This window comes from Elgaria multicarinata, chromosome 5 (assembly GCF_023053635.1).
Source record: "Elgaria multicarinata webbii isolate HBS135686 ecotype San Diego chromosome 5, rElgMul1.1.pri, whole genome shotgun sequence".
In the NCBI taxonomy this organism is placed as follows: domain Eukaryota; kingdom Metazoa; phylum Chordata; class Lepidosauria; order Squamata; family Anguidae; genus Elgaria; species Elgaria multicarinata.
Window position 1 is genome coordinate 74,290,341 of NC_086175.1, and position 24,311 is coordinate 74,314,651.

Consider the following 24,311-nt stretch of genomic DNA (forward strand, 5'->3'; position numbering starts at 1 on the left):
ACATTTGCAAATGAAGCAAGAATTACAAAGATCCCATGCTCATTCCTCCCAAGGATCCAGAAGTGCTGCCCCTGGAACGTCATTGCTCAGAAGTGGGGAGTGCTGCAACCTTATTCAAATTATAATCCTTCATGATAGAAGCACAGTTTCAGTTGTGTAATACTGTAACCCTTCCTGAGCCCTCAGATTGGGTGGGATGTAAATCTAAACACAATACAGCACAACATGACCCTCAGCTTCCACACAACAGCAGGCAATGGCCCCACTTGTCTTTACAGGGGGATTAAAGAAATTCATGGAGGATAAGGCTATCAAGGGCTATTAGTCATGATGGCTATATATTACCTCCAGTATCTGAAGCAGTATGCTGGGGAACACAAACGTGCTGAACTTGTGGGCTTCCTGTGGGCCTGGTCAAGTTTTTTAGATGAGATTCAGTTGGTACAGCTCAAGGATGTGGACAAGGTGCTTGGACAGGCTTGTGCAACCTGTCCGACCCTTGCCTCTTTTGGCTTATAAAAGCCAGTATGGAAAGAACAGCTAGCTGGGCCAGAGAGAGGGGGAGAATGTGACCCTATTGAATGTGACCCTATTGATCTCTCAGTGACTTTCAGTACCATCAACCATGTTATCCTTCTGGGGTGACTGTCTGAGCTGGGAGTCAGGGATACTGCATTGCAGTGGTTCCACTCTTGCTTGGATGGCCAGCTCCAGGTGGTGCTTGGGGAATATTGCTCGGCCCCATGGATTCTCCATCATGGGGTTTCCCAGTGTTTGGTTTTGTCCCCCATGCTACTTAACATCTGCATGAAATCACTGAGTGTGGTCATCTGGAGTTTTGGAGTGTGTTGTCATCAGTAGGCTGATGACACACAACTCTAGTTCTCCTTTTCATTGTCACCAGGAATACCATCAAAAGAAGACAATTGCAATATCTTGGTCATATTATTCAAGGAGAGAAATACACCATACTCCAATTTATTATACAAAGGAAAATTGAAGGGAAAAGATCAGTGGGAAGAAGACGAACATCAAGGCTAAAGAACTGGAGGGAATGGCATAGCTGTACTTCTAAACAATTATTTAGAGCAGTGGTGTCAAAAACAAAAATAGCTGTAGTGATAGCTAACTTCCAATAGGAGAAGGCACCCTAAGAAGAAGGTGTGGCTGTGCTAAATCAGTGCCTGACTGCATCAATGGACTGAATGATGGCTAATAATGCCTTCTACCAGCTTTGGCTGGTGGCCCAGCTACACCCATATCTGGGCAGGGATAACCTTGTTTCAGTAATCTATGTTCTGCTAATTTCCAAGTTAGATTATTGTAATATTTATTTATTTATTTATTTATTTATTTATTTATACATACATACATACATACATACATTTCTATACCGCCCAATAGCCAGAGCTCTCTGGGCGGTTCACAAAAATTAAAACCATTCAAAGTATAAAACCATAATATAAAATACAATATAAAAGCTCAATCAGATAAAAACAGTAGCAATGCAAAATTACAAATTTAAAACACCAAGTTAAAATGTATTTATAGACTGTTAAAATGCTGGGAGAATCAAAAGGTCTTCACCTGGCGTCTAAAAGCATATAATGTAGGTGCCAAGCGAACCTCCTTAATGCATTCTATGTGGGGCTGCCATTGAAGACTGTTCAGAAATTTGCAGCTTGTGCAAAATGCAGCAGCCAGATTAATAATAGGGACCAGAAAGTCTGAGCATATAAGACCAATTCTGGCTCGCTTGCATGGCTGCCTGTATGTTACCTGGCTCAGGGGTGCAATACTTGAGAGAATGCCTCTCCTGACCTGAACATACCCAAACACTACAATCAACACCTGAGGCCATCCTCCAAGTGCCACCTCCGTTGGAGGCTCGGAAGGTGGCAACAAGAGAGAAGGCCTTCGCAGTGGTGCCTCCCCTGACTATGGAATGAGCGCACCTGGTATCGACACTGTCATATTATAAGGTCCAGGTAAAGACTGCACTCTACTATCAGGCATTTAATGGTATATGATGGGGCATCTATGCCTGCTGTTTTGAACAGGTCTATTAGGGAAAATAATATTATTTACTAAAATTATTGTTATATTGTTTTGTGTTAAATTTTTAGGCTTTTTTATCTTGTATTTTTTATATGGTTGGTGTATTTTGCATGAATTGTTGTAAACTGCCCCAAGAGCTTTGGCTATGGGTTGGTATAGAAAGGAAATAAATTATCATCACCACCACCATCACTGACCACTCTGGAAAACAGGATGCTGGCTAAGGCAGACCTTTGGTCTGGTCCAGTAGGGCTCTTCTTCTGTTCTTCTCTTACATCCACATCCTCTGTTTCCTAAAAGGCGTCTTAGTCATGCACGCTGTGTAGGAGAGCAGATATGACTAATTAAAATCTGAATTCATCTTATCAGTTCTCTGATAGCAGATTTGTTCAAAACAAATGTTAACATTTTGCCAAAGGGTTGCCTCTTTTGTACTCCCTGAACAGCCCCCCTTCCCATCCACATGATATTTATGTGACTAGGAAGAATAGGTCTACATCCCCCCACCTGCTTGAGTGCCTGTACATAAATGCCACATCATTTGCACAATGTCACCTTGAGAAGTGTTTGCACACGTCAGCCTCTTTTACCCCAGGCATGAGAAGTATTTGTATCTCATGAATTCCTTCTATGTTTTACATATATCAGGCTAAATTCACCCTGGGGCTGCCTCCAGTTTCCATTGAACTCAACAGGAGCTGTGAGCCACCAATGGAGGTGGGGTTAGGAGAAGGAGGCTCATAATCTCTTAGCGTAGTTTCTATTTGCAAATGGCAAATTAATATTTTACAGCTTAGGAAACAATAATTGAAATGGGCCCTGCACAACACACTAGCCAGTTCTATGCATCACGTATAGCCTGCTGCCTAGCAGTGTTGCTAAGCAACGCGGCATCATCCAAGAAAATCAAGCGTTAGCTTGGAGGGGCTGGTGCGGCTGGTAAGACGTGACACTTCGCACATGGAGCTACATAGACATATGCAAAATTGCTCAAGGAAATTGTGATGGATTCTGGATATTATTCCATTTTCTTTATGACTCCTTGAAGTGGGGAACTGCATCATATTATACAACATTCTGTAATCATTCTTTGCCTGAAAAATACCCGTGATCTCTTAAGTCTCTGTAAACCTGATTTGGAGAGTAGTGGAATTTTACAGCTTAATCCCATCATGCCTTGTCTCACAGTCCCCTGGCCTGCATATTACCTCAGCATAGCCATACAGTCAGATCACAACGATGTGACTCACTAGTGCGGCTAAAGATAGACACAGCTAAAGCCGTGTTGAATTCTGCATGCTAAGTTTGCTTGTTTTACTTTGCTTAAAGGGCAAGGATCTGCAGAAAGAGACAATGCACCATTAAACTAAGATGTTTACAGATGAACATCCATTCTATCACTGTGGGCCTGTTCACACATCATGAGAAGCCATGTTAGACCCTGTTCAGATGACACATTAAGCCACGGTGGCTAAGCTATTTGAGCTACACATTGTGGCTTAGGGTGTCATGTGAACCATGACTTAGTGTGTCCTGTGAACCATTCCTAACCATGGTGGCTACATACTGTAACCACGGTTTAAACATGCTCACTAAGCTTTTGCAACAAAAAGGTTAGAAGCCTAACCATGGCTTAGTGTGTTGTCTGAACAGGTCCATGGAAAAGAGGCCATGGTGGGTTTGTTAAGTGCTCGCTAAGCCACACTGCTGACAATTGACGATCAGGTGTTCATCTTCCCCTTCACCCTCCTGCCCACTCCCAGCACATATCCTACTTCTCCCTACCTTGCTTTGAGTAAGGTGACCATATGAAAAAGAGGACAGGGCTCCTGTATCTTTAACAGTTGTTTAGAAAAGGGAATTTCAGGTGTCATTTGTACATATGGAGAACCTGGTGAAAATCCCCCTTCGTCACAACAGTTAAAGCTGCAGAAGCCCTGCCTTCTTGGCCGGATGCAAAAAAGGGCAGGGTTCCTGCAGCTTTAAATGTTGTGATGAAGAGAGAATTTCACCAGGTGCTGCGTGCATAGAAATGACACCTGCTGAAATTCCCTTTTCTATGCAACTGTTAAAGATAGAGGAGCCCTGTCCTCTTTTTCTTATGGTCACCCTAGCTTTGAGTCTGTGATTTCCCCCTCCATTTCCTTAGTGAGTCTAGCACTGGGCACTTTCACATCTGTGCATTGTTGTGCTATTTCAGCTGATGTATCTTTTCACCTGTATCACTACTGTGCCAGCAAAATCTCCTGCCCCACCACCTATGTTCTCCTTCCCCCTGCAGATAGATAGATAGATAGATAGATAGATAGATAGATAGATAGATAGATAGATAGATAGATAGACAGATTCTGTGCAAATACAAGAGTACGGCAGCCTCAAACTGCACAGTTACAGTAAAACAACACATTATGCTTCCCCCTAAGATCATAGTAAACAATATTCCAGTGGAATTTTAAGATGTTTTTAGAATGTATTTTTGGATATTTTAACAATGTATATTATGTTTTAATTCAGTTTTATGTATTTATGAACCATTTACAGTTGTTCCCCTCCTCGATCAAAATGGAGAGGCGGGTAAGAATTATTATTATTATTGAAGAGAAAGTATTACAATTAGTTTTTGGAGAAGTTTGTGGTCAATGTTGGCATGGCAACAGGAAGCCAACAGTGTTCTGGTCAGGAAACCTAGATATGCCTACTCAGGAGTAAGAACCATAGAGTTGAATGGGACCGAGTCCAGGCACCGGCAGCCTCGCTCGCCTTCTTTGCAGGGCATTCAGGTGCCCTCTCTCCCTCCCCTTTCATGATTGAGCAGTTGAGCGGAGAACCACACTGCCCTCCTCTTTTGTCAGCAAGACCACCCTTCCACACACACGCCCCCAACAAAAACCGGGATGGTCTTATATAGTGCAAGGACAGCAATAAACAGGACAGAGGAGAGGCTTCATTGCACACAGAAAGGAAAAAACTTTCCCCACCCCAAAATAAGGCTGAAAAAGGGGGGGAAGAGGTAAGACGAGCACAGAACAGGGACGACATCATGTGAGTGTTGCGCTGCAAAAACACATACCAGGCATGGCAAGAGTGCGATAAATTGCTGGTGTGATGGAGCTCTAAGTAATCCTACACAATTTGACTTCTATTGACATTTTTTACATGCTATGATACCCAACATTAATATACGGCTTTGCTAATCTAAAGAACTTTCTGTTTCTATTTAGTTATGCTCCCTGCCTAAGCAGGAACCCATGTTTCACTTACGTCTAGAAACAGATCTGATTAGCCGCTGGACTTTATGTTTTAAAAAATGGGGGTCAGCCATTCCTTCTTCCATCCCAGAATCCTAGGTTGTACCTAATACCTGCAGCACTGGGCAGAGACAAATTCATTCTGTCTGCAATCTCCATATTTGGCTGGGTGTAAACACAGACCTTAACGCTACAAGTCTAACCTAATATTCGTACTTGTTTTTCTTCTTTCCCCCATCACATACTTTTTGTCTCGTCCAATTTGATGAAATTGTTATGGGCTCTCCCACACTAGAGGCATTGAAGAGGCAGCTTGACAACCATCTGTCAAGTATGCTTTAGGGTGGATTCCTGCATCAAGCAGGGGGTTGGACTTGATGGCCTTATAGGCCCCTTCCAACTCTGCTGTTCTATGATTCTATGAGTTCTGGAGAACTTGAAATCTTGCTCACTATTTTTGTGACATTTTAGTTGGTCCAATACCAGCTGTGGGTTGTTGTTTTTTCCCCTTACAAACCAGCATGGCTACGTTTGCTTTTTGTTAGTATCATGATTGCCGTTCTGCAATTCTGGCAGCCAAAACTTAATCATGTCATCCTAAGAAACCATGTTGTGAAGACGTCTCTATTTTGTCAACATTACTACATGTTTTTCAGAAGCTAGCAATATTCTGTGCAGCACAAAGAGGCCATTAACAGGCCCTTTTCTGAATCTCTTTCAGCCCAAAACACTTGACTTCAACCGAAACAACGCTACATCGACGGTTGCTGTGTTACACCTATCCTGTCCTTGGGGAGCTTGTCATTTGCTAGTTCAATAGGAAAAGCTGTGTGAGAACATTATAATACCTGGAGCCAATATAAACAGAAATTAAAATGCCCTTCCCCAACTATGTCATGTCTCATACCTCATGTGCTTACCACAATAAGGGCTACTTGGTCACCAATGCCTGCTCAAAATATTCAAGTCATCATACCTACTTGATGACTATTATACTAAATATTAATAGAAAAGTCAGAATGTGTTGCCACACATATCCAAAATGTTAATGCTCATCTTAAACAAAAAGGCTTTATTTTCAAAGTCAAATGACCATGGGATTTGTTAAAAATATTTACGCCTTACAAGTCCTAGGGCATTCGGGCCAAATGAGGGGGATCATAATTTTCATTTTATTGGACGTAACATGAGCCAAGTTCCCCTCTCCTTATGTGTAGGCTATTCAACTGCTACAAAGACAATGAAATCTGTGCTATTCCAACTTTCAGCTTTATACATGCTGCGTGGACAGGGCAGACAAAACCCTGAAATTAATCTTATATTACATTTAACAAACAAAATGTGAAGTAACTATTCTACATAAGTCCTTTTGAAGAAGTGCACAAATGCACAGCTGCTTCAAGGAAAGAATATATTTGTCTGGGAGGAGCCTTAGAATCATAGAATCGTAGAATAGCAGAGTTGGAAGGGACCTACAAGGCCATCAAGTCCAACCCCCTGCTCAATGCAGTAATCCACCCTAAAGCATCCTTGACAGATGGTTGTCCAGCTGCCTCTTGAATGAAATGAAACCCCTTAATTTGCATGCATTTGATGAGCAAGCCCTAATTTCTAACGCATTAGCAATAAAGAGGCAATAAAGCCCAATCCTAGAAACACACAAGCGCATTGAATCCTCTTTGTAGGAAATGGCTTCTTGATCTCTCATGGCTCACACACTAACTTCAAGCTTTAGCTACCAATCAGCTTAGAACATGCTGGCTGAGGTTGATGGGAGTTGTACTCCAATGTATCTTGGGTGGGGGGGCATCAGGTTGGGGATGGAAGTGATAAAATAGTTATCCAGTCTACCTACATGGGGGTTGGGGTACTTGCGAGAAGGAGAAAGGCTCCTTCTCCTCATTTGTACCTCACTCTTTCACCCTATACCCCTTCTTCAAATTTGTCTTTCCTCCTCCTGCTCTTTTGCAGGCTGGTATCTCTTTCTCGCCTTCTTCCACCCACAACTAGGAGTGTCATCACACTGAGGAAAATCGCATTTGCTTACTGTTGCTTCTCCTCCCGCACGTTTGTCCCTCATTACTCCCTTGTTTGAAAGAGGAAGTAAACAACTTGCACATAGCCCATTCAGTGGGCCATTTTGATCGTGCTGCTTCTCCTCCACACAGCAGGAGACAGCAGCAATTTCCGTCTTTAAAAGTAAGTCGGACTTACTGAGGGGTGTTTTTCTGGTGCGAAAAAGGCTAGAAGGGGCAGGAGGCACACGGGAGGCAGATGACCTCGTGAGAGGGATGTGAGAAAATCCATGAGTGCCCAGTAATAAGCGTGCAATAAAACACTCATCTGATGGAGCTCTAGGGAGCCCTGTGGATGTATTTACACATCTTGCGGCTTTCCAGTCAGTCTGGAAGCAGGAGAACCTGTAAGACCACTACTCAAGATCAATGTCATTAAATCTTCCCTTCCTCCCTTAAGATGGGGAGAGAGTGAGAAACCTGGTGGTGGAAGGGATAACAAATGTGGCATAACAGCTGTGATGATGGCCAACGTGCCAGCAGGCCAGAAGGATGGAGTAGTGTAGCTGCCTTCCCAGCACCTCCAAGTGGCCCAAATGGCAAAAGGCTTGCGAATCAGGCTTTGGGATACAATTATTTTAAAAAGCACATTTTACTGCTCTGTCTATAGCAAAACCAAGAAGGGAAAGAACCAAGTTTGTCCTTCTCTTCTGCTCTTTTCATTTTTTTGGTATCCTTTCTTCATCACACAATGTGTTCCTCTGAGCATTTCTTGTCCTCCAATTTCCCTCTACTTCTTTACCTTCTTCACAGCTTTCTGGTTCCTTCTTTTACATACCCCAAACCAATCTTTTTTCCTCTATTCCATCATCATTATCTCAACCACTATTTTCTTCTTTGTTTCTCTCTATGTTTTTGTGGTATTTTCCTCTTTTTATTCACTCATATTGTTCCAATAACTTTCCATCTGAACCAGGACTTTCCAGAGCCTAGCAGTAGAACCTCTTTCAGTGCTAAAGCTCAGTTGCAGAAGTTATGTAGTAGTAACAGCATACAAGCAGAGGCCATGTGCCTGTCCACCATGCCTTTCCTTCACTGTTATGTAATCACAAGCAGCAGCCATTCACTGGAGGAAGGCTTCAAAGTCAAAGGTATCCTTCCCTGGACAATCAACTGAGCACTGCCTGGGAAGGAGGCAGGTGGGGAAGGGGGAGGAGGACTGAAGAATACACCAATCAAAACAGGGGACAGGAGCATTTGGGCCTACTCCAGTTGGACTGTTGCTCTCCCTCCCCGCCCCCCAAGTTAGTCCTGAGAAGGGAGACAGGAAGAGGCAAAGTGAGCATCTGGGCCTGCTCCAGTCAGACTGTTACAACCCCAACCCCAACCCCAGGCTACCGGTCATCAACTGCCCTGTGGAAAGTAACATCAAATGCTGGCTCCTGCTCCAGTGGAGCTGTTTTTTTTCAGTTTTGATTTTTGACCATGTGGTTCTTGCTGCATGTTATAAATATTGTAAGCTGGTTTGAAACTCTAGTCAAAAAGTGGGATAGAAATCTAATTAAAAATAAAACAAAACAGGATCATTTCATGGGCAAGCTCGGGACTCCATCTCTCCCTCTGTCCACCTTGATATCTAGAAATTTTCACTGGCTCTACATTTTGTTAAAATGTTTGCCCATTTGTACATATGCATGCATGGACATGCAGTCACATAAACTACTTTTTTTAATTATTCATATGTATAATATGTACAATGGGTTTGGTTACTGAATCTGGCCTTAAATGTTTTTTTCCAGTTACTGTCCAACATAGAGGCTATGGTGTTATGGTAATGGCATTCCCCAGATTTGGCTGTATTAGTTGCCAAGATCTTCAGTCTATGGCAATAGCAACATCTAGTGTTCAAAGCATCTCCTGCATAATTTACACTGTGCAAGTTGAAAAAATGCGGACAACGGCCAGAGGTAAGGTAAGGCAGCCCATGGCCCACCCCACTTCTTTTAAATGGTTCCACATCTAGTAAATGAGTACTAGACATAGATCGTTGATGAACACTAGCATGCCTGCATTGCTAGTTGGGAAGAAGGGGGCTGCCAGTTATATTAGGCTGGGATGGAAGGCTTAGTCAGGTTGTCACATCCACGCCAACAAAAGCCTTCATAACTCTGGTTGTGTCCAAAAACCACTCTGCTCCTTCAACCAAAGTCTCCCAAACAGAATGCTAGCATTTCTTGAACCCTGACGCTGATGGCCACTTCATTTTTGCACTGCTGTTTGGTTAAGAGGACTCCAAGTCAGTTTATAATCAAATAACTAAACAAGAAAAGCATAAAGATGCAATTAAAATTCCAGAGTATTTTCTAACAAAGACCAAACTGGGTGGGTGAAATGCGCAGCCTGCTACCCCATTCCCCATGGCCCAACTGAATTTCTGTTTCGAAGGGACACTTTGATTGATTGGACTGTTGTAAAGTTGTGCTATGGTGAAGAGGCCATGGGTCAAAAGTGCGTAGACAACTCCAAACATCCCCAGCCAGCATGATTCCTGGGACATGCAGTCCAACACATCTGAAGTACACCAGATTGGGGAAGGCTGGTCTAGGATATGGGGTAAGTGCACTCCTTCCCAGTACCGTTCACAGCTCTGCCTCCCTTTCAGCTGTTCTACTAGTGCGTCTTCGCTGGCAGCATGGTTCTACCAGTGCTGTGTTCCATTCACGTGTCTGTCATGGTGGCAGCATATCTGGCATTTCATGGGCATAACAGGGCTTTCACTAAATCCCATAGTCCTTCAGCCACTGTAACGCAAGTAAAGGATTGCATCTCAGAAGAGATGTGAAATGGGGTGCAAATGCAGACATTAGGCTTTAGGGGGGGAAAGATAACTAAATATGAACAAAAAAGGTGTAAAAGGGGAGCTGGGCTGGCCGTTCTCGAGGTGAGGGGGGTATCCTTTGTTACAAATTGGAACCACACTGGTGAGAAAAAAGAATAGTTAAAAAGAAAACAGCATAGGGAAAATTCTTGTTAATGAACTAAAACCAAAAGGAAAACATACAAATGTTGAAGTATGAATATTCAATACAACCACAATAAATAGCAAATTCCATATTTGGAATTTTTAAAGTCCCAGGTTATGTTATGCTTTGCTTCCTTAAATATCCCTGTCCTATTTTAGCATCTCTAGAATGGTTTAAAAGCAAGATACTTAGGCTGGGGAACGGAACGCCTCGCTTTATTGCCCAGAGCCACTTGGCTTCAAGAAGAAGAAGAAAGCGAACACACACGTACACACATATATTCCCCCTCCCCGCCCCTATCATCACGCATCCTTCGCTTCCCTCGACACCCATTTCTGTTTTTCCGTCCCGCCCTCCTCCCACTGGCAGCAGAAACTACGATTCCCAGAAAGCCCTGTTCTGGTGCCCCCTGCCCGAGTCTCTACGCATGCGCAGGACAGGACAGGACAGGGCCCGGTTTGACCTACAGCAGGAGAAGATGGCGGCAGCTGCGGGCTTGTCTCAGAAGGTGAGTAGTGCATCCGTGACAGAGGCGGCCCTGCTGTGGGGCTTTTCCTACATAGGTTTCTGTAGCCAAGGATAGCTCTGTAGTAGCTGTGAGGCTTCAGGGGAGGAGAGGTGAAAATGTCAGAACGAAGCGACACTCGAGGACTTGTAGGATGTGTGAGGCTGATGTGTGTATGCATTAAAACAAGGACCTCCATGAATATCTGGGGTGAGGAAGAAACCTCAGAGCAAGCAAGTCTCCCTTCTTTGGTGACAGATCCGTTGCAACGCACCCCTGCACTTGGAAAATAGGAAACTGCCTTCTACTGAGTCAGACCAGGGGCCCACACAGCTCAGTATTGTCTAGGGTGACCATATGGAAAGGAGGAGAGGGCTCCTGTATCTTTAACATTTGTATAGAAAGGGGAATTTCAGCAAGTGTCATTTGTATGCATGCAGCCCTTGGTGAAATTCCCTCTTCACCAGAACAGTTAAAGCTGCAGGAGCCCTGTACTCTTTTGTATCTGGTCAAGACAGCAGGGCAGCTTTAACTGTTGTGATGAAGAGAGAATTTCACCAGGTGCTGCATGCATACAAATGACACCTGCTGAAATTCTCTTTTCTATACAACTGTTACAGATACAGGCACTCTGTTCTCCTTTTCATGGAATCATAGAATAGCAGAGTTGGAAGGGGCCTACAAGGCCATCGAGTCCAACCCCCTGCTCAATGCAGGAATCCACCCTAAAGCATCCTTGACAGATGCTTGTCCAGGTGCCTCTTGAATGCCTCTAGTGTGGGAGAGCCCACAACCTCCCTAGGTAACTGATTCCATTTTCGTATGGTCACCCTAGTATTGCACTGACTGGCAGTGGCTGTCCAGGAGTGTTTGACAGTCCTTCCTGAAGATGCCAGAGATTGAACCTGGGACCTTCTGCATGCGAAGCAGATGTTCCACTACTGAGCTGTGGTCTGTTGCTTCTGCTCATTTTGTTTTGTGGTTTTTTTCCGCAGACCTTGTAGGGGTCTTATGGGAGGATTTCTTCCTACAAAAAATGAAAGGATGAGAAACACTGAGGAGGGATCAGGTTCCAAAACACATGAAAACACACCAGTCTTGGTGAGGGGGTGGAAAGAGAGTGTCTGTGGACCTGTGCAGACAACGCACTAAGCCATGGTTAAGTGCTAACCCTTTTGCAGCAAATAGTGAGTGCGTTTAAATGGTGATTATATTTAGGAATGGTTCACATGAGATGCTAAGCCATAATGTTCAGCTCAAAATGTTTAACCACCATGGCTTAGCATGTCATCTGAACAGGGTCTGTGTGTGAGAGAGGTATTTATGTAGGTACTGATAGGTATATGTAGCCAGGTTTTATCTGGATTGATGTTTGGGGATGCTTGTGTCTGGGAGAGGTAGACCTGATTCTTACAGCTAATCCTCTGTGTATTTATTTTGAAGCTAGTCCTATTGATTTCTATAGAAATCAGTAGTTACAAATAATACTCTTAGAACAGATTTGCTATTCATGCCCTAATCACGGTAAACGTTTGGTTTATTTTATCACTTTTTTAAAAAGAGAATTTAAATGACAACTTCTTTTTTTGTAGGTGCGCCACTTCAGTACCTCCCTGCTCCGGCCAGTATCAAAATTAGTGCAGGTAAGTTTGATTAATGTGTTTGAAATTGTGCTGAGAAATTCCACCAAGGTTTTTAAAGTCAGCAATCCCATACTTGCTTCCCTGGAATTCAGCTCTGTGGCACTTCATTTTGAGTATAGCTCCAAGAGCATTCTGTAAGGAAAGGAAAGGAACCTCTCATGCAAGCACTTGAGTCATTACTGACTCCTAGAGGGATGCTGGCTTTCGCTGACATTTTCTTGGCAGACTTTGTAGCAGGGTGGTTTGCCATTGCCTTCCCCAGTCGTGGCTACCTTTCCCCCAGCTAGCTGAGTACTCATTTTACCGACCTCGGAAGGATGGAAGGCCGAGTCGACCTGAGCCGGCTGCCTGAGAACCAGCTTCTGCTGGGATCGAACTCAGGCTGTGGGGAGAGTTTCGGCTGCAGTAACTGCCGCTTACCACTCTGCACCACACGAGGCTCTATTCTGTAAGTCAGTTTAAATCAAATAGTGACAGGATGGTATTTGGCCTAATTAACATTAAAATATATATTTAGTTACTATAACTGAAGATGTGTTTGAAAATGCTAAATTAGATTCATACTTCAGTAACTTACAGAGTGATCAAATGCATGTTTACTCAGAAGTAGGTCCCACTGGGTAGATTCCAATGCTGCCTTGTGTGGGTGGCCCAGGCGTGGTAGTGGCAGTACACAGGCAACTGTGATCTGGCGCTTCCTTCTAGAAGTGCTATATCTCATCTGCCAGTGGTAGGGGCTGTGTGCACACCAGCGGCAAGGAGGCCAGTTGCTCACGTGCCACCACTGGCATTTTTCGGCTGTCCGCGCAAGGGTGGCATTGAATATTACCACTATATCCAGTAGGGCTCATTCCCAGATAAATAGAATTGCATTTTTGCATAATTTGCTTTTGTGGATCTATGGAAAATGCACATTCGAAAATACAAATTCATTGCACACTACTAATCTTGTCTAGTTGGGTGTTCCTGATTACTAGCCCAAGAATTGCACAACTAATTTGGGCTTGTGTTTGTCCCTGCATATCACATAACCCAGTTTTGAAATTGAGGGGCTTCCCAAAGCAGATTGTGATGAGATATGAAGAGGTGGTGTGTGCTGTTCAGAATTAAAACATTCCATTACTCATGCCGAAATCCTCAGTTAGGTCTAAAGTAGCTCCTTTGCTCTCTCCTCTGTTTGAGAAAAGAAGCATTGCTCAAATTATTCTGTTTAAATAGTGATTTAAGAAGGTGTTAAAAGCTTGATAGCCTGATCCAAAGACTCTTTGCTTAAGCACACAGTCCTTAGGATAGGATGTATCAACTACATGAGTGCAGCAGTACAAAAATGACCTTGCAATAGTATTACAGTAATGTCATTGTGGGTAGACACTACCTGTGCCACTTAAACGCATTGGGCAGTAGCTATGGCCATATGTGAAGTTAGTCATTGTGTCTTGAAACTTATCTTAATAAATGTACAGAAATGTGAGGGTAGCAATCTTTAATGTGTGATGAGGCATAATAGAAAACTAGCTATTTATGTGCATACTGCAGCTGCTTTGTAATGAGTTTAGTTGACATCACTGCTTCCATATTGCTTTAAACAGAAGAAGGCCAAAAGTAGCCCACAGTTTATTGCTGGACTACATTCCAGTTTCCAGTGGATCATCTAGCACCTGTTAGTTGCTGGACTAGATGGGCCCAGGGTCTGATCCTAGACATTTTCTCTTATGAGGAACTTTGGCTATTGGGCAGAATAGAAATGTAATTAATTAGCATTCTTACATAAGAGTGCCTACTTGGGATCATTAGTTATGCTTTAATGTTAAGAGATCTTAAGCATGTACTTTTATTTTGTTAAATGTGAGTGGAGCATGGGGATTCTAATTGTTAAAATCCATGTAAGACTGAAGCCAGCCCAATCTTTGGGGATGAGTGCCAATCCTGATATAGCCAAAACAGTGCCTCCCATGAGGAAGAGGGCGGCATCAGCATGCTTGACAGAACCTGGAAGTTTACAGAAGTACAGTTTTTAAGGGACGACCACCACCCTCTCGAATTGCCCAATGAGTACTGAGCATGCTAAGTAGCCATGGAACACTGAGAGTTAGTTGGAAAGGAGAATGAAGGAGAGGAAAATGAAATTGGCAGAAAGTGGAATGATAAATGGAGGGAGGAAGCAGAAAGCTTATTAGGTGAGAAGAAAAGCAGGAGAAGAGGAAAGAGAGAGTCTGAGACTGGATGAATGGGGGAGAAGACGGGGAGAAAATTGGAGAAGGGGACAAGGGTGCCTGTATCTCTCCTGACAAAACCAGAACTGTAGCCCATTGAGAAGGTACCCTTCCCCTTTGATGAGGGGGCCCTCAATCCCTAGCTATCAGCCCATTCCGCCATAGGCACACACACCAGGGATGTGCCGCAACATTTTGTTGCAGGGCCACACTTGATTAAATCTGCCTCATTGACTTTACTGTGATTTCATAGGCAACTTTTGTAAACGACTCAGCATTATTCTTGCCTTATGCCTGCACTTTTACACTTTTAGTTTTGTGTTTCCCCTCCCTCCTGCAGCCCCCAATTCAAGTGTATGGACTGGAAGGTCGATATGCCACTGCACTCTATTCTGCTGCCTCTAAGCAGAAGAAGTTGGACCAGATAGAGAAAGAGTTGGCACGGGTGATGGTAATAACATTTTATATAAACCTATTGCTTATTACTGAATATCTATTTCCACTGTTTGTGAGTAATATTTGGGGAACATCCGTTTTTAATGTGACTTCCTTCTTAGTTGGGGAAAATAAATTCTTGTTCCCATAGTTTATTATAGAGCCAGAAAAACTAGATTTAAATCTGCTCTTTAGGAAAATTATATGTGCCGTTACATCTATCATGGAGAAAGTTCCTGTTGCGATGGAGAAAACAGGAGCCAAGTAAAGGATAAATGTAAGAGAATTGATGTACAACATCAAATATTAAGGATTTGAATTTACAGAAGACAGAATTTTTGTAAACCACCCAAAGAGCTTCAGCTATGGGGCAGTATATAAATGTAATAATAAATAAATAAAGCTGGCTTCTAATGAAATCTTGTCTTGGGGTGAACTGTTACAGTTGAGAAATGTTCTTCTATTTCTCTTCCTGGATATTTGACAGAATGTGGACTTCGGAGAACAGCTTAGAAATTACTGCTGTTATCCCCTCCACTAATAGTGATGGAGGGCAGAGGAAGCTGCTTTAGGGTTACTGCACCCTTGTGATCTTATGCAGTGAAAGGGTAGAGTGCACCTAAGAGTGTTGAGGTGGACAAGTGGAGAAAGTATTCTTTTTGGTAAACCCAAATTCTCCATTCTTTAATCAGTTTTCATACATATACTGAAAGCTTTAAAACAGTGCAATTTATTGGTAAATTAATATATAGTAGGTTTAAAATGGGCTTTAAAATCACTCTTGTGGTGGAATTCTCTCCTGAAATTATGTTCATTGTGCTAATTCGTGCTGCAGTGCTAAATTTATTTATTTATTCATTGCACTTTTATACCGCCCAGTAGCCGAAGCTCTCTGGGCGGTTCACAAAAATTAAAATGATTCAAAGTATAAAACAAACAGTATAAAAGCATGATATAAAATACAATAGAAAAACACAACCAGGATAAAATCAGCAGCAGTGTAGAAATACAAATTTAAAAAAGCAAAGTTAAAATTGTTTATAGACTCTTAAAATGTTGAGAGAATAAAAAGGTCTTCACCTGGCATCTAAAAGAATATAGTGTAAGTGCCAGGCGAACCTTCTTAGGACGCTCATTCCACAGCCGGGGTGCCAGAACAAAGAAAGCCCTTCTCCTAGTAGCCACCTGCCTCACTTCCTTTGGCAGGGGCTCGCGGAGAAGGACCCCTGAGGATGACCTTAGGGTCCGGGCAGGCACATATGGGAGGAGGCGTTCCTTCAGATAGCCTGGCCCCAAGCCGTTTAGGGCTTTAAATGTTAATACCAGCACTTTAAATCAGTCCTGGACCTGGACTGGCAGCCAATGAAGCTGTAAAAGGACTGGCATGATGTGGTCTCGTTGGCCAGTCCCTGTTAGTAAATGCACTTACCAGATTGGTGGGAAGATGGTGGGATTTGCTTCTGAGTAAACATGCATAGGATTGTGCTCTTAATGTTCTGGATATGGATTATTATTATTATTATTTATTTATATAGCACCATCAATGTACATGGTGCTGTACAGAGTAAAACAGTAAATAGCGAGACCCTGCCGCATAGGCTTACATTCTAATCAATCACAGCTGTGAACTCATAATATTATTAAACAACCTCTTGCCATTATTGTAATTTAGTTAAAAGCACATGTTAAGTACCTTTTGACTAACAGATCTAATTATGTCACATTGAGTGTATTGACTAGAATCAGATCTGATTTTGACCGAGAGATACTTTTTTACAATTCCAGGCACTTATAAAGGATCCTAAATTATCTGGCGTTGTCATGAATCCTCACATAAAGGCTGCAGTAAAGCAAAAGGCTGTGAATGATGCTGTACTTAAAGAAAAACTGTCTCCTATCACTGTCAATTTTGTCAGTAAGTAGTACTCTCTATTGATGAACACAATACTATGGATTGGGTGTTTCAAATGTTGTCCTCTGAACAATAGAAAGTTCAGTAATATACATAGTTTAGATTGGAAGAAGCTTTTTTATAATTTGTCAGTGTTTCATTACACTTTTAGTACAGTTTGTACATAAGTACGACTCAACCTTTTGTTTTCCAAGATGTGCTTGCTGAAAACGGTCGCTTGCGTTACACTCCCGGTGTAATTTCTGCATTTGCTAAGATTATGAGCGCATACCGTGGAGAAGTGATATGCTCTGTAACTACTGCCCAGGTAAGCTAATAGCACGTAAGCGGTTGGAATCTCTTAAGCTGTTTTTGGGTAGTCAAAGACAACCTATAGTCTATATAGTATACTGAAAAAGCTGGGGAACATTACATTTGCCAGACAAATGATAGTTTGCTTAATATTATATAAAATGAGTCTAAAAAGAAGTTATTCATTTCACAGTGATTATGTCAGAACAAACTGTTGCATTTGTTGGCCCATTCAGTCAATTCATCTCTAGAAATAGCTTGCAAACAGACTCTAAATTTTATTCAACCAATAATTATTCAACAATTCAACCAACACTTATTTAACTAATTGCTTGTCTCCTTAAAGACTCTTAGTCTGCAGCATAGTAAGTGGAAAGAGAAATGATATGTTTTGAGGAATTACATGTAGCTGAGGTTTCTGTCCTGTCCTGCATACCATTGTTTTGTGCATCTTAATTTATTTTACTCGGAAGCTGCCATAGATTAAAATTTAGTAACATTTTGCCTACTGAAGAGTGAATTTCTGTTAATGCAGTTAAAATAGCAAAGTGCCATTAATAACTTAGCCAGGATGAGCAGCAAGCTAGCCTTTCTGTTTCAAAGCAGAGAGATACTGCAACTTCATCCTAGTTGTACACTAAACTTAGGAATTGAACTTTTTTTTCTGTTTCACTGTTGCTTGCTGACTTTGTAGAACTCTCTATTTTTGTTTGAATATTTTAGCCTTTGGATGAGGCCACTCTTACAGAGTTGAAAACAACATTGAATGGCTTTCTAGCTAAAGGAGAAGTATTGAAACTGGAAGCAAAGGTATGGGTACAATTATGAATGTTCTGTAAAGTAGAAGTATTTCTCAGTGATCAGTCAACATCAGAATGTATCCATCTGTTTTAAAAGATTCCCCAAGTGAAAACAACAAAATTAAGCTTTCCCAAATTTATCTAATGTAAATAGATCACTTCGTAAGGACAAACTAATCATGAGATGTAGAAGAGTCACGGAGGTTGTTACCCTGACTTCCCATGTGGGCATACTGAATTTTCACCCACCCTACAACTGTTACTGCAAGCCATGGGATGTAGGGTGGGTGAAAATTCACTATGCTTGTGCTGTGTTTGGCCAACACAGCAACCTGTGGTGCAGGTAATTGGGGTAATCCTGCTCACACAACCAGGCTGTCACTGCGTTCTTTCCCCTGCTGATCATCTGAACCCGGGCATACTGAAGAAGAATATCTCATGTTTATATCTAGCTTTAAACTAACAGGCAGCAGAATGGATGAGGAGATAGGTATTCTGGCTTCTGGCCCATTCAGTATCCTAATTTCTGCCATTGCTGTGTCTTTTTTTACTGTACAGCACCAAGTACATTGTTGGTGCTATATGAATAATAATAATAATAATTTTAAAAAGTTGTCTCTTCAGGGGCTTGAAACAATAGGTAAATATTAAACATGATATCAAGTCCCATCTTGTCCTGGCATAGTCAAGCAACTTTGTTACAAGGACTGTTATTTTGTACAAAAACGGTTCTGTAAAAATGAATTTGTTATCTATATCCATGTCATGAAATATGTCCAAGGGCATAATCTTATGAATTTTCGACAGAAAAAATTCCTATGACTCCCACCAGAATGGCTGTCTGGAAAATGCTGAGAATTGTAGGATGTTTTCTTTGTAAACATGCATAGGATTTCACCCTAATAGTAGCTTTTATATTGTATTTTATATTATGGGTTTATACTGTTGTTTTACACTTTGAATGTTTTTAATTTTTGTGAACCGCCCAGAGAGCTCCGGCTATTGGGCAGTATAGAAATGTAATAAATAAATAAAAGTATTGATTTGTCAAAATCTAAATGCAAACATTCTAGTTTAATGAACCTTTCTGTTTTAACATAGTCCATTTTCCCCATTAGTTTCCTATCTAATAAGGAATATTGCCTACTTTTTCTAGACTGACCCATCAATTTTGGGAGGAATGATTGTCAGCATTGGCGAGAAATACGTTGACATGTCTACAAAGACGAAGATTCAGAAACTGAGCAAGATCATGAAAGAGGCGGTCTAGTCTTTGTCTGGATATGTTTGTTTTTTCATTAAATCCTATATTCAACTCTGTTATGGAAAGAATAAAAATAGTACTTAAAGAGATGGTGGTGTTGGTGGACTTTGATATTTGATTTGGTACTCAGAAATGGATCTATATTGTGTCCTGTTGCCTTTGCTTAGACACATCCCAATTCAATAACAATTATTCCTTTATAATAGATCTAGTTCCAGGTGCTAATGACTGTGAAATTGGAAATTCCCAAGTCAAACAAACCAGCTTAAAAAACAGGAGCAAAGAGACAGACATTTGACCCTCTGCCTTGACTAAAAAAGCACAGATGTCCCTTCTAGTCATATAGCAGACACTGCTGAAGGAACTCAAAACATAATCCTAATATAGTAAAATGGGTGGGTTTTGAAAACAAGCGGGTGATCCAATGATAAGTCATCCAGACAAAGTTTCTTGTAAACTTTGTAATTAATAAATGTGATTTATTTATTTTTAGGAGCATGGGACCAACTACTAATAGTCCAGTTTTCAGGCAAAGGGTGAACATTGAAACATATATCCTTATAAAATGAGTCCAAGACAGTATTGGTGGCCAAACTAGAATAAATATCGCTTGTGTGCTAATTGTCTCTTCCACTCCCTGCTTTGATATCTGAATGGGGCAAAGTATGGTTTTCATGAATCTCAAGGGGGAAAACTTCCAGCAAGTACTAGATGGCCAGACCACATTTAAGCCATGACACCTGAATTGGGCCCTGGCCTTTCATTTTGTTTTGCCTTTCCTTTTGCCAGAGCAAGTCTTTTCATGTTTCCTATCATGTCCTTCCTCTTCTAGGAGTTGAGTTCCATTTACTTTTTTTTTTTTTTGCTTGAAAAACTGAGCAGTTTAATCCTTAGCACTTGTACGCATATCTGATGAGATTCAGCGTATTGAAAAAGTTGGCAATCACTGAGGCAGTAGTTTTGAGCTTCTGTTTAAAAGAAATCAAACAACTCCCTGAAATACAAGGTAGTAGGGGTGTGTGCTCCGCACTGAAAATCTGGGGGTCCGCTGGACCTCCGACAAACCTCTGAACTCGCAGTGCGGTTAGGAGGCAGTTTTAAAACCATCGGAAAGCCGTGGTGCGGTTAGATCGTTCAAAGCCCTGAATGGATCCATAGGTTCGAAGGGCTTTTTTAGGCAATGGGAGGGCACGTTTCATGTTGATGGACAGCTAACTAAACACACTTTCATATTAGGAAGATGCTGAGGGGTGAAGCAGGGGAAGTTTTGAGATTGACATCTGTGGCTAACCAATAGTCACAGTCTCCTCCCTCCAATCACAGTGGTTAGGGGGAAGGATTGCAAATGATATACACCATTTTCCCCTTCCCTGGAGGTCATTTGTTTGCTAGCTCATGGAGCAGGAAACAGTCCAAGTTCCACTCCCCATATGCACTATTGATGGCTGAAAGGTAGGATTTCAGAAAAATGGCTCACATTATGAATATAATGAAAACCATTCCATGTAAATGAGTTGTCCCAGGAAGTGATGATGACTGGCAGGCAGTGTAGATCCATACAGTCTCACAAGCCAGTATTAGGCTACGGAAAAGAATCTTGTCCCAAAGGCTGATCTGTGTACTGCAAGTATGGATGCAACTCAGCTGGGTGTAAAGTCAAGAGACGGGTGGGGAGAGAAAAGTTTGCTAGTACTAGTATATCTCCTGTTTTGAAGACAGGACTCAAGTTTATGTGATTTGAAAATATATTTTAAAAAATGTAGTATATTTATATTTGTTCTTGTCTGACCTCTCATAGGGAGAGCACCCCACTCGCTATTTCACCCCATTAGAGCAAATGGAACAGATCTCTATTTTTATAAACTGAAGCAGATCTCTATTTTTATAAACTGAAGATGTAAAGCAGTTATTTTATCAAACCTGTTATTAAGGGAAAGCCTATGTGTAGCCTTTCCTTCTCTTCATCATCAAGGTGTTGGCCTCTTTCCTTCTCCTAGGATATTGGGATAATTTGCTTTTACCTCTGGGTGTACTGTCCTGTCTTTTCTTACGGTCCGATAAGGCTCTCAACATTATGATTAACCTTGAATCCATAAAAACACAGGAATGCTTAGCTTAGTTGCAACTATTGAGTAAAATTATGACAGCCAAAGAAGGTTAGAACAATGACATTTAATATTTTTCCACCACTAAAAGTTTGGTACCTTTTTTTCTCTACCACAACAATGTGTTATTTTCATATACATTATATTTCATAAAATGTACTGATATGGAAAAAGGAAAGCATGGGTTTAGTTCTATTTACATACTTTAATTCAAACATTTTTGTAACAACATTGAAAAATAGAAACTTAAAAGTATTTTAATTGTGTTTTCAACCAGTCAGTGGTAAACAATTGCTTGCCTGTTAAGTTAAATTTCCTCTAAAACTTGGTCAATTGATAGTTTCTAACTAAAGTGTGTTTCTCTGTTCAAAAAATACATAAGTATGTCATTTCTGATACAAAATTCTACACTATCTTCAATAAATAAACAATAAAGCGATTCTTAAAAGTATGAAATGTAAACTTTTTTGTCCCTCCAACGTACAGAATTTTTTAAAAATAATTGCTAAAAATAATACAGTGGTCTCCTTGGAAATAATAAAACACAGACACTTTCAAGCACAGTTTACACTTATCACCAGACCTTATCTACTTATCAAGTATAAAGCTACCCTAATTTCCTAATGGAAATCATAAAGATTTGCTGTGCTAGAGAACACCATCTCCACAGGAAACATGGAAACTGATACCAAAACACCATGCAAAGAACAGCAAAGCCAACACATCTCACAAGAACATTGACATGCTAACAAACCAGTCAACTCCTCCCATTCTGAAAAGTGTTACAAAAATACCCATTTATGCATGATCGTTGGGCAAACTCATGGACTGAAAACAAAGAGAATGAATGTCCTTGGTACTGAAATGAACACACTCCCAAAATACTACCGTTAATGTTGTGCCTAGTTCAGCAAAAGTCTTAAGAACATACTTCACTTGTTCAAATGATTTCAAAGCATTTTGCTGAATCAAGGTTTTTCCTATGTGGGTCACGGTGTGAATGAATCTTGACATTACCAACAGATCAACACATTCTTTTGAGTGGGATCACTTGCTTTGCAAAATCTCGGCAAACCTTATGTTGAAACGGACAAATTTGCAATGAACCACATTTGCAGTTAACACGCTTGATGAGCTACAGTATGCTGCCACCCTGATTTCAAAACCATGGTGTCAAATTCATTTTATTTAGGCACAGTACAATTTAATAAGTTAGTCCCTTCTGACTGCTTTCTCAACCTTGCCTTACTGGAGCATAAATTAGCTTTCCTGAGCCAGAGCAGCTGTTTTCTTGTCACTGATGGTTCCTTCTCCAACTTTTGCACAATTCAGCAGCAGTTTAATAATCATGTTTCAGTGGTACAGTACAACACACAGCAGGACTCTGTGAAACCTTTGCTAATTTGATCAACAGTCATTTACAACACCCAATTGCAACTGCAAGAAGCACTGATGTGTGGAGAGACAGCGTTGTATCCAGTGTTAGTCTACTTAAAGTAGACCCATGGAAATGAATGGGACCTAAGTTAGACTAACATTGGATCTGACCCACAGTAATCAATTTGGGTGACAGACACCCCAATGCACAAGGGAAGCAACAGGTATCAGGTCCCATTTCAAGTCTCGGCCACTAAAAAGAGTTAAATTACTGGGCCCTGGCCCAGTAATTCAGTCCTTAATCCACAAAACATTTGCTTGTTTCTAACAAATATTTTGAAAAAGCAATTTTCAGCTCAGCTCTTGAAAGTATTCCAGAATCTAGGCAACTTTCATGTAAGCTTCAAATCGGAATATTCTTATTTTTTCCTTTTATTTTTTGAAAACAGATTCAAATATTATCACAAACTTCCTAAAAGAAATCCAAATATCTTACATGGCAAGAATGCATTCATGTTATAGGTATTTTCTATATAAATATATTCACATTATGTTTACACACCACTCTGTGGAGCAATAGGCACAACATTTCTAGGGGAAAGTTATAGAAAGTCTGCAAAGACATGCCAACAACACCCTCTTTTGTTGACATGGCATGCTGCCGTAACCAGAAAAAGTGCAGTGTGTTACCTTCCTTGTCAGAGCACAGGCTACAACTCTGTTATTCTAGTAATCCTGAAAACTACAGGAAAAGTTCCACATAAAATAAAACCAACAAATCCAAAACAAAACAAAACATGACATTTTCCTCACAAAATTGGAATTCAGTTTCCTGCCAGGATTATCCAGATACAAACAGGTGTGTGGCTCTGATAATTCTCTTTACACCTGGCAGTCAAGTATTTGTTTCCTAGAAAAGAGCGGAGGATCTCTACAGACAGATTTTGCAGACACCTATTGCAGTCATTTCAGGGGGGGTGGAAGCATCTCCTTTTTAAGGTTCATCGAACAGCTGCAGATCCAGTCGGACAACTATTTCTCCTGTTGGGACTTCATGCAGGAGAAGACACTTTGTAACTGGTCCCTTTGAGCCCTGATCTTTCTTAATGTCTGCTACACGGATTTCTGTTCGGCCTAAGAAGTCTGAAACACAGAACACACATCATGATTAGAAATGACCAACTTCCCTTGCAAAGATCCATCAAGGCTGGCAAGATTAGGAACATAAGAAGAGCCATGCTGGATCAGGCCAAGGGTCCATCTAGTCCAGCATTCTGTTTACATACTGGCTAACTAGCTGTTGACCAGGAACCCACAAGCAGGACCCAAGTGCAACAGCATCCTTCCACCCATGTTCCCCAGCAACTGGTGTACATAGGCTTACTGCCTCATATACTGGAAGTTGTGCTTAGCTATCAGGAC

The 24,311-nt window shown here is 41.3% G+C and overlaps 2 protein-coding genes across 2 annotated transcripts in view; one reads left to right on the forward strand and one right to left on the reverse strand.

Moving 5' to 3' along the window:
* Window positions 1-10,762: 10,762 nt before the first annotated feature.
* On the forward strand, window positions 10,763-19,496 carry ATP5PO (ATP synthase peripheral stalk subunit OSCP). Its single transcript, XM_063126669.1, has 7 exons — window positions 10,763-10,852; window positions 12,442-12,492; window positions 15,046-15,156; window positions 16,926-17,055; window positions 17,247-17,359; window positions 18,067-18,153; window positions 19,300-19,496. The coding sequence occupies exons 1-7, from the start codon at window positions 10,772-10,774 to the stop codon at window positions 19,411-19,413; spliced, it is 687 nt and encodes a 228-aa protein (XP_062982739.1). The 5' UTR covers window positions 10,763-10,771; the 3' UTR covers window positions 19,414-19,496.
* A 2,063-nt stretch (window positions 19,497-21,559) lies between these two features.
* ITSN1 (intersectin 1) overlaps window positions 21,560-24,311 on the reverse strand; it is a 111,637-nt gene continuing 108,885 nt past the window's right edge. Inside the window, exon 39 of the mRNA XM_063126662.1 lies at window positions 21,560-24,032. Within this exon, the coding sequence (XP_062982732.1) occupies window positions 23,884-24,032 (149 nt within the window). The 3' untranslated portion in view covers window positions 21,560-23,883. The remainder of the gene's footprint in view (window positions 24,033-24,311) is intronic.